At 39.9% G+C, this 9,351-nt stretch overlaps 1 protein-coding gene across 1 annotated transcript in view; it reads right to left on the bottom strand.

Annotated features, from left to right (window-relative positions):
• Nucleotides 1-3,610: 3,610 nt before the first annotated feature.
• The window catches only part of LOC123080638 (hexokinase-3), a 6,962-nt gene continuing 1,221 nt past the window's right edge, over nt 3,611-9,351 (bottom strand). Inside the window, exons 2-9 of the mRNA XM_044503566.1 lie at nt 6,431-6,578; nt 6,184-6,351; nt 5,727-5,801; nt 5,162-5,317; nt 4,965-5,063; nt 4,755-4,882; nt 4,243-4,324; nt 3,611-4,125 (exon numbers count right to left, since the gene is read on the bottom strand). Of these exons, the coding sequence (XP_044359501.1) occupies nt 3,733-4,125; nt 4,243-4,324; nt 4,755-4,882; nt 4,965-5,063; nt 5,162-5,317; nt 5,727-5,801; nt 6,184-6,351; nt 6,431-6,578 (1,249 nt within the window). The 3' untranslated portion in view covers nt 3,611-3,732. The remainder of the gene's footprint in view (nt 4,126-4,242; nt 4,325-4,754; nt 4,883-4,964; nt 5,064-5,161; nt 5,318-5,726; nt 5,802-6,183; nt 6,352-6,430; nt 6,579-9,351) is intronic.

Raw genomic sequence — 9,351 nt, 5'->3', positions numbered from 1 at the left:
ACTTCTGTGTAAATAACATGATAATATACGCGTCGCACACCTGATAACTTAGGGACAAAACACCGTGGTAACTTTGACCTAGGAAAAAAGTTGTTGGAAACATACCCCCAAATAATATCTATGTATATAGAATGGTAGTATACGCATAGCAGAGCCGATAATTTACTTAGCCCAAACATGATAACTTTTGACCGAGAAAAAAATCCTCAGAACATACTAGCATGATCTAGTTTCAACTAACATGACATCTAGTTTTAAAGGTCTTGCCAAGGCGGATTTTTTTTTATGAAAATGAATTTTGAATCGGGCAGATGGTTTGAGTTACAAAACATTTCAAAGTTTTGAAATAGGGAGAATCTATGATGACATTAGGTTTTCTACCCCGTGTAACATATGAAAAGATGCCCTCAGTAACATATGTGTAAATAGCATGGTAAATTACACATCGCGGAGCTGATAACTCATGTAGGAATATCATGGTAACCATTTTGACCCTCGGGAAAAGGTTGTTGAAAATATATCCCGGTAAGTTTTATGTAAATAGCACTTTTTTACGCATTACAAACCTGATAACTTATGCACAAGCCCCGTGATAATTTTGACTCAGTTTTTTTTATTAAAAATGTACCACCGATAACTCTTGTGTAAATAGCACGATAATTTACACGCCACACACCTGATAACTTATATATGAACACCCCGATAACTATTGTTTCAGTTAAAATAAGTGTAGAAACATCCCCCGATAAGTTTTAGATAACTAGTATAATATGAGGGTCACAGAGACATCATGTATCCGTCCGCAAAAATTGTGCAATACAGAAATCCAAGGAAAAAGCTGGAGAAGCATGTTTCCTGTACTATTATGCATAGTAAACAAATGTCCAAAAATTGGTTAGTTTATTATTTGATTTGGTCCGACCGTTCAATTTAGTTGTGATGCGAATTTCTCTTTCAAACATGTACTCGAATTCTATAAGGAGACATATATGCTGAAACTTGTCTGACGTTATACGTAGTAGTAAAATACAAGCTAACGCATTACGACATCAAGATGAGAGCTTAGCGCGGGTGGTTGTGTAGTTAGGGATAGAAGCCCGAGGTCTTGTGTCGACTCCGTTTGCTTTTTGACACTTTTTTGCGTAATAAAAAAGCTGCGATGCGGGGGAGAATCGAAAGAAATCGCTGTAGCGCGAGAAAAGTTCGGTTGTTCGGATCTGTTGCTTAGGAGCCTAACGTTCGGAAGTTAGCACTGTCTTTTTTTATTTTTTTATTTTCTTTACTATTTTTTCTCATTTTTCTTCACCAGTTTTTTCGTTCTTTTTTCATTTGTTTACTTTTTCATTTTCTTTTTATCTTTGGTTTATTTTTGTTTCTTCTTTAGTTTTCATGCCTACACTTTTTATATGTCAACAACAATTTACTAATATACATTTAACATTTTTCAATACAAATTTAATATTTTAAAATATATGGACTCCATCAGGCCTAAGCTTTTAGCTTGGATACATAGCCTTCCTTAGACTTGTTTAGTTCTTGTAGGTAAGTTTGTATATATTTTCCCTCTCTTGTAATTAGTAGTTTTTTTTGTACTTTGAACTTTGAGACTGGGGCTGTGGGGTTTTTGCCTCACAGTAAATAGTAAAAAAAACTTAAAAATGCTTGATTAAGATTTTTTTTAATGCTATACTAAAAAAATATAACACATGGTAAACATTTTTATACACATTTAATTTTTCTAAATACTTGATTAACATTTTTGAAATACTTGTTCAACATTTTCCTAAATGCTTGATTAACATTTTTGTATAAAGATTATAGAAAATCATCATTTTTTTACTACATGGTCAACAGCTTTATACACATTTGACATTTACCAAATGCTTGATCAACCTTTTAGGAATACTTGTTCAATATTTTTTTCAAATACTTGACTAAAAAATTTATATACATGATAAAAAAATTAACATTTTTTAGTACATGATCAGCATTTTTCTACACATTTAACATTTTTCAAATGCTTGATCACCATTTTTATATACTTATTCAGAAAAAATTCAAATGCTTGATTAAAATTTTTAAAGTATAAAAAAAATTTGGGGGCATATTTTTAAAGTATAAACAAAATTTTAAAAATAAAGGAAAAACGAAACAGAAAACGTGGAAAAACAGAAGAAGAAAAAAAGAAGGCTGTGGCCTCCCGCGCTCCTGGGCCGGCCCATCCTGGTCTTTCCTACAGCGAGGGTTCCTACCTCTCGCGAAGGCGGGACATAGGGGTGCCCGTCTTGGGCAAGTGTTTATGGAAACGGATTTTGTCTGGGCCACCCTTTGGTCCACCCAAAATAAGGTCGACTGCGTCATTTAGCCCCTAGAGTTTTTAGTGGGTTTAATTTTGGTTTACTTAATTGTCTTTCTTTTCTTTTTCTCAAAAAAATATTGTCTTTTTTTTTACAATGTGACACATGTGGTAAGCAAATCAAACAATTTACCACCTGACACGTGTGGTAACCAATCAAAACTACTTTAAAAAATTGTGTAAATTTTTCGAGATGAAAGCTAGAGGATTTTGACACGTGTGGTAACCAATCAAAATTGGAGGAAATTATTTTCTGAGATGTAAGCTAGAGGATTTTGACTTGTGTAGAAGCGTTCCGTAATCTTGCCATTGCCTCGGATAGCTTGCGTGTAGCTCACAACATCAAGCAATCGCAGCATGCACATACATATCGGCCTGCAGAAAACGGCGAGCGAATGAAGAACATACTCCCTCTGCTAAGACAAGAATTTTGAGACGGAGGTAATACATTTTGCCATTTAAGCTAGTATATGTTACTTGAACGCAAGTTGGTGCATGCTAGGGCCGGAAAGAACACGGCCATGACATACTACGGGAAAAGAGAGTCACAAAAACAGTACTACGCATGATATGACCCGGCGAGCGCACTGCCTGGGAAAAAGACAATGCAACTAAGGCAGGACAAAATACTCCCTCCGTTCCAGAATATAAGGTGTATTGGTTTCCGTGCAAGTCAACCATTTGAAAGTTTGACCAAGATTATAGAACAAAATAGAAACATCTGCAATACCTAATAGATAAAATATGAAACTACCTTTCATGATTGATCAAGTGATATAAACTTTATATTGTGAATATTGATATATTTTTCTAAAAACTTGGTCAAACTTGCACTCGTTTGACTTTTGAAAAAACAAATACACTTTATATAAAGGAACGGAGGGATAACTGAAATACTTCAAAATTATCGCCTGGATGCCACACGGAAATTCTAGACACAAAGAGAAGAAAACATGAGGCAAGACATCATGCTTGTCAAAATTTATATGCAATACCCACCTCATAGGAAGCTTGGTGGGCAGCACCAGTATTTTCCTATTAAAATAATCAGTACTTCAAAATTCCAACCATTTTCCTTTGTTCCAAAGCGAAGAGAAAAAAAGGCAGCAGCAAACCAATTGCCAAACAATAAATACAGAAAACAAGAAATGCAACGGGCAGAACAATTGCCAAACAAGAGACAAGCAGCTAACCAATTGCCAAACAAGACATAGGAGAAGATATTTTTATTGAGCCAGAACGGGGAGACATCTCTGCACAAGACCCGATTTCATATATATATTATATGAATTATAGATATCAAACAATGTCCCTTTTTACATTTGCACAGAGGGCCAAGCTGTATCACCATGTCTCTCTGATCCACCACCCCCTCCCTATATGGTACCTCCTCCCCCTCCACCTTGTTGCTGTCTATTCGACGAATGCACCGCGGCCATAAGCGCAGCCCCGGTCCCCGGCCCATCCACCATCACCCGCAGCGTCACCGTCCGCGCCACCTCCTCGCCCAGGATCTCCACCAGGGCTTCGTCCAGGTACTCCTTGAACACCGGGTACTCCTGGTACAGGCTGCCCTCGATTGCGACCACCGTCTCCTTGGGCTGCTCTCTCATTCTTCCGCTCGAGGAGGCCGCGCTGGCGCTCCCGTCTCGGCCCAGCTTTTTCAGTATGCCCACGATGCCAGCAGCGGCGAGACGGGCAGCTCTGTGGGTCACGATGTCGCAGATTTTGACCACCAGCCTCCGGGTCTTCAGAGGGGCATTGGGGATCTGGAATGGGAACAGTCAAAAGATGAGGAGAGAGTCGCATGCCTTGGAAAAATACAGGACTGCTGTTAGAGCAGCTGCATGGGATTTATACACAAGGTGCAGCGGGGAAAAGCTTACCTTCAGGTGTTCTTGCAGTATCCTTCTGACTTCGCTCAGATCTTGTGAATCGTCCTCGCAAATTGCTGCCAGATATGGTGTGCTGGAACACACAGTAAGATGAGATAAATGCCACTATTCAAAATTAAAATACTGAATTAAAAATGCAGCTTAATATCCAGAGTCTCGGTTAAGCAGATAAGCAACAATGTAACACGGGAGAAATATTCCAAGAAATATTCAGCTAATTGTAACACAGACTATTGGGTCGAAACTGGTAATGGTAAGTGCTGACAAGCTACAAAACCAGGTAATCCTATAACATTGATATGGAGAAATATTCAACTGATATTAAGCAAACATTTCATGCATGGTTTATAAGGCAGTAAAGCAACCTAAAGCGAGCACCACCCGCTCTGACGCTTAAGCAACGCCTAAGAGACTAAAGCAGGCATATTTCTAAGGCGCTGCCACGGCGCCTTACCGCTTAAGCGTCTGAAGCAGGACAAGGATTTCGTGTGTGGAAATACTACCTCAAAATAAAAGGGGTTGACAGACTTTCGGCACCATCACCAAAAATGTCTGATTCTTGGGCCATTCTTTGGAGTACCAGTCTTGCAATTTCCCCAAGGTAAATACCTGAGATCATTTTCTCAAAGCCCTGTATCACAGACAAGCAAGTTACATTGTATTAACAACACTACAAAGATGCAATAAGATTGAACTTTGCATAGCCTACTTACCTGATCATTGCGATTTTGTGTCTCGTCGTCCAAAGAGATGTCATAAGGAGTTCTTGGCAAATGTGATGACCAGAAATTTCCCCATTCCATGTTAACTACCTGGTGCATAGAATGCTTTGTTGTAAGAGACTTGTGTTTCAGTTTATACAATAAACTATGTATAAGCCAATTACAGATAAAGCAGAAAAATAACATACCATTCCTCCAGAGTTTGTAGGAAGACCCTGGGACTTGATAATTGCATCAATGCGTTCGATATAGCAAGCGTTGGTGCCAGCCCCAATGATCACAGCAGCCACTGTATCCTTGTAATAATAATGCCCTAGAGCTAATGTCCCCACAGTATCATTGACCTAAGTACAAAATTAATATAAAAGATTAATCATTTAAATGTGTGACAATGTACAGATATTTTCAGAAATACAAGAAGCATAACAGAATCCGTGCTAATACATGTAGCTTTGAGAATGAAAATATATGACAGCAATTTTTTTGCATAATTACTTTAATCCAATTAATATTTTGCCATCCTAAAATATAGAACTGTAAAAGGAAGGCATGGCATCGGGCAAAGATATTTTTGGATTTTAAAATGCTTCATTTGCATTTGAAAGTGTATCTAGACAAAAATTACATGTAATAGCACGGGTAGTGGGCACACAATAATCATAAACTCAGCAAGTCAGTTATCTGTGGTTTTCAGCTGAATGAAAGCACGAAAGTAACTAAGTATTAAGCCAACAAAAGTTGGGTAAGACCTACCAGTGCAGTAACTCGCATATTTGATCCACACCTAGCAAGCGCCTCATCTAAGCACTGAGAGACATCTTTCCCAACCTGAGGATCCATGGTTCACATGAGTTAGAAATGAACATTTCAAGAACAAGTAGACAAGTAAATATACACCAAAAGAAAACAACGTGTGATTCCGGAAGGATGAGAAATAAAGGGCTAATCATAGGTGTTGATACCAACAACCATTGGAAATTTACATGTGTAAGTAAACCCCCATTTTCCATACAGAACATACAGATATTAACCAGAATAATTTCATAAACTACTCAATCTCATCAAGACCATTTTAACAACTTTATCATCCTATTATAATCACTAGAGACATTTACCAATATTACAACTTCTTAAATGATGTAGGACTGGATGGATAACATGGAAAACAACATACAGGAAGGTATTATTCTGTGCGGGAAAAAAAACTTACTGTGTCTCCAACTGAAAACCCCTTAGTCCACCTAATTAATGACCCTGAAGAAACTGAATTCTGTCTAACAGGGAAAGAAAATGTAAACCCAAGTGGCTTTTGGGCATCTTTTCCATCTTCTCTTTCAACAAAATTCTTGAGTGTCAAGGCAACAAAGTTGAATAAATCCTGCAGTTGAATTAATCCTCAGAGACATGTACCAAATACATATCTTACAAACATAGAAATAATACATCAAGACAAGTACCTGACTTGTGCCCATCAACTCCTCAGGGATGGCATGAGTTTCAACCCTCTGATTAATAACGGCTGTAGATCCAACATCAATTTCAACCCTCAAGACTCTAAAGTCCATTCCTCCAAGATCAATGGCATAACATACACCTTCTTCATCCCTGTCAAAGTGCATTACCATAGAAGATTCAATGTGACTGTTGAATATGCAAAATGCAAAAGAGAAGGGGGCAGAAAAGCTATTGGCATTATGAATAATATCTCTCCATTGGTCATAGCATATTTAATAAATGAACCATTGCAACTTCGAACAGAGTGCCAGCAAAGAGAAGCTCTATTTGACGGGAAATAATCCAATTGCTGAACCATTCAGAAGAATAATAATTAAAACATAGTTTGTAGCTGTGTTTGGTTTACGAAGGATCGTAGAGAGAGAAGTGTTTGTGCAGCGCAAGCCATTCAATTCAGTAAAGGGAAATCAGACGTGCTTTACGCAATAAACCGATCATGCCACACCATCCCATGGACTAGGTCGTGCAGCTGGGACACGTCAAGTGCTAGCTAAACGCACGGAAATGAAAAACACAACAAAATCGTGTTCTCATGCATCAGAAAACAGAAAAAACGCTAACTGAAACAACCTAGCGTCTATGCTGCCATGGCAGAGAAAACAGCCTGGAGTGCCGCCATGGCTCAGTCATTCTGTTAACTGAATGAACCAACACGAATGAACTATCATCCCAACATCTAAGCATGCAGAGACACCTTCATAGCAGATGAAACAACCTTCATGGCATATGTGCATCATGTGTTAGCTGCCAGCACACCTGCTTACTGCTCACGCTCTGTGTCGACTGTTGTTACCAGACTAATGTGTAACAGTAGACTATTAGGCAAGATGCTACAGTTGGCTCATCAATGTCATAAAACGTGTTCAAATATTTACATGTCAGATTTGCAAACCAATATTGTACCATAGTTAATTAGTTATTCTGTTTCCAGAGAGGAGATGGGTGGGGGTTAATACACACTGCAGTGATTAAGGTCTGAACTAACAAAATGAAGAGGTTTTCCAGGTGTACAGTTGCTGTGTGGTCCAATGTGCAATTATACATAAAACATGAACATGCTTAAACAGGTCAACACACTGATACATGGTCACTAAAGAATAGTCAAAGAAAGAAAAAAAATAGATGTCCCACATTGATGTTTTAGATTGCTTCCCTATGAAGAAGTTTTATATATTTTCAAATATGATTTTGGTCAAATATTAGTCAATACTATATTGCTTCACATTTCATAGGACACACATCTAGCGAGGAAATACATACTAAAAGGTTTTATATATTCTCAAGTATGATTTTGGTCAAACATTAATTAATACTATCGCTTCACATTTCATAGCACTCTACATCTAACAAAGAAATACCTACCAAGAAGTTTCCCTGTGAAAGAGTTTTTATATTTTTTCATTTTCAAATATGACTTTGGTCAAATATTACTTCATACTATATGATATTGCTTCCCATTTGACAAGACACTACATCGAGCGAAGAAATACCTACTAAGCAGCCACACTGGCAATGATCAAGAAACATCAAAGAACTAAAATCCAAATGTATGACAGAAACAAAAGTACAAAAGGCCAACCAAAACCAATGTGGATCTGTCTGTTGTGCAGTTATAGGTTCTACCAGCAGGCCAAGCTGTTGCAAGTGCAACAATCCAATAAGCCACCGATCGCAATTACGCCAAGACAAGAACAAGTTTGGTGAACAGCTTAATGAACGACGGAGCTCGGTTTCTGTTTCGGCCTTCGCCGCACCACAATGCTTGGCCTCAAATCAGATGAACGAACCCCAGAACAGCACAGCCTTGGACCTTCCAACTCCATTACGTCTTCCTTCTACAGTAGAACACAGAGGAAGGGAAAAAAATCTAACAAAAAAGGATGTGATTCGACACACAATCGACAGGAGATATTCTCCCAACTAAGAGCGCGGCCTCCCAAGCAATGATTCTCATCTGACAGAGAGCGTCACCGGCCACATTGCGATTGTGGAATACAACCTGGCCTGTGAACCCAATGCCGGCCCGCCGGCCACTCTCAAGTGTTGGTAGATTCATGTACTAAAGATGCCCCTTTATGGTGGTCCGGGCAACAACCCCGCCCGCCATGAATGCAAGCTCAAAGCAACAGGGGGCAGTGCATGCCCCAGGCAGCAGCGTACGCACCCACATGCCAAATTCTTGGCATCTGGCATATTGATTAATTTCGCCCCAGAGCAGCATCAACGCCACGGCATAGCACAGCAGGCGGCATCATCAGGCAGGCATCAAAACTAAACGAATCCTTGCAAGAATGGCGATTGGAAACAGAGCTTGCAATCCAACGCAGAGACAAAGCAACAGATGGATGCCGTTCCAAGAAGTTGGAAGTGGCAGCATTGTGGACTGACGACGCAGTGGCGAGGAATTGAGAAGGCGGGTGGGCGGATGCGCGCGGCATTATGCGGAATCGAATAAAGAGTGGGCATTTCCTTTTCTTTATGAACACAATAAACATCAGGGGAAAAAGTAACGGCCCAGGTGCGTTTACTGTTGGGGGTGAATGAACGCGTCGGAAAGGCGGATGGGGTTGCGACCCGGATACGTTTGGCATTCCACAACAGGGCCAGACATGGCCGCCGAGCAGGAATCGCAAAAGGGGGGAAAACAAAACATGTGAAACCCATCCGACTTAGCAGCAGCGGTGTTCAGACCGACGGCCAGCCCATCCAGAGGATGGCTGGCAGTGGAAAACCGAACCAATGCATATCGCTCGGTCAGAACTCGACGGAGAAATCTCTGAAGTGGTGTGCGCTCGCGGCGGCGGCAGCTCGTCTCGCGTGAAAGAAAAGCGTGAACCACGGCGGAGGGAAGGGGCGAGAGCCC

Source organism: Triticum aestivum, chromosome 3D (genome assembly GCF_018294505.1).
Source record: "Triticum aestivum cultivar Chinese Spring chromosome 3D, IWGSC CS RefSeq v2.1, whole genome shotgun sequence".
Classification (NCBI taxonomy): Eukaryota; Viridiplantae; Streptophyta; class Magnoliopsida; order Poales; family Poaceae; genus Triticum; species Triticum aestivum.
This window is presented reverse-complemented; position numbering and strand designations above follow the sequence as displayed.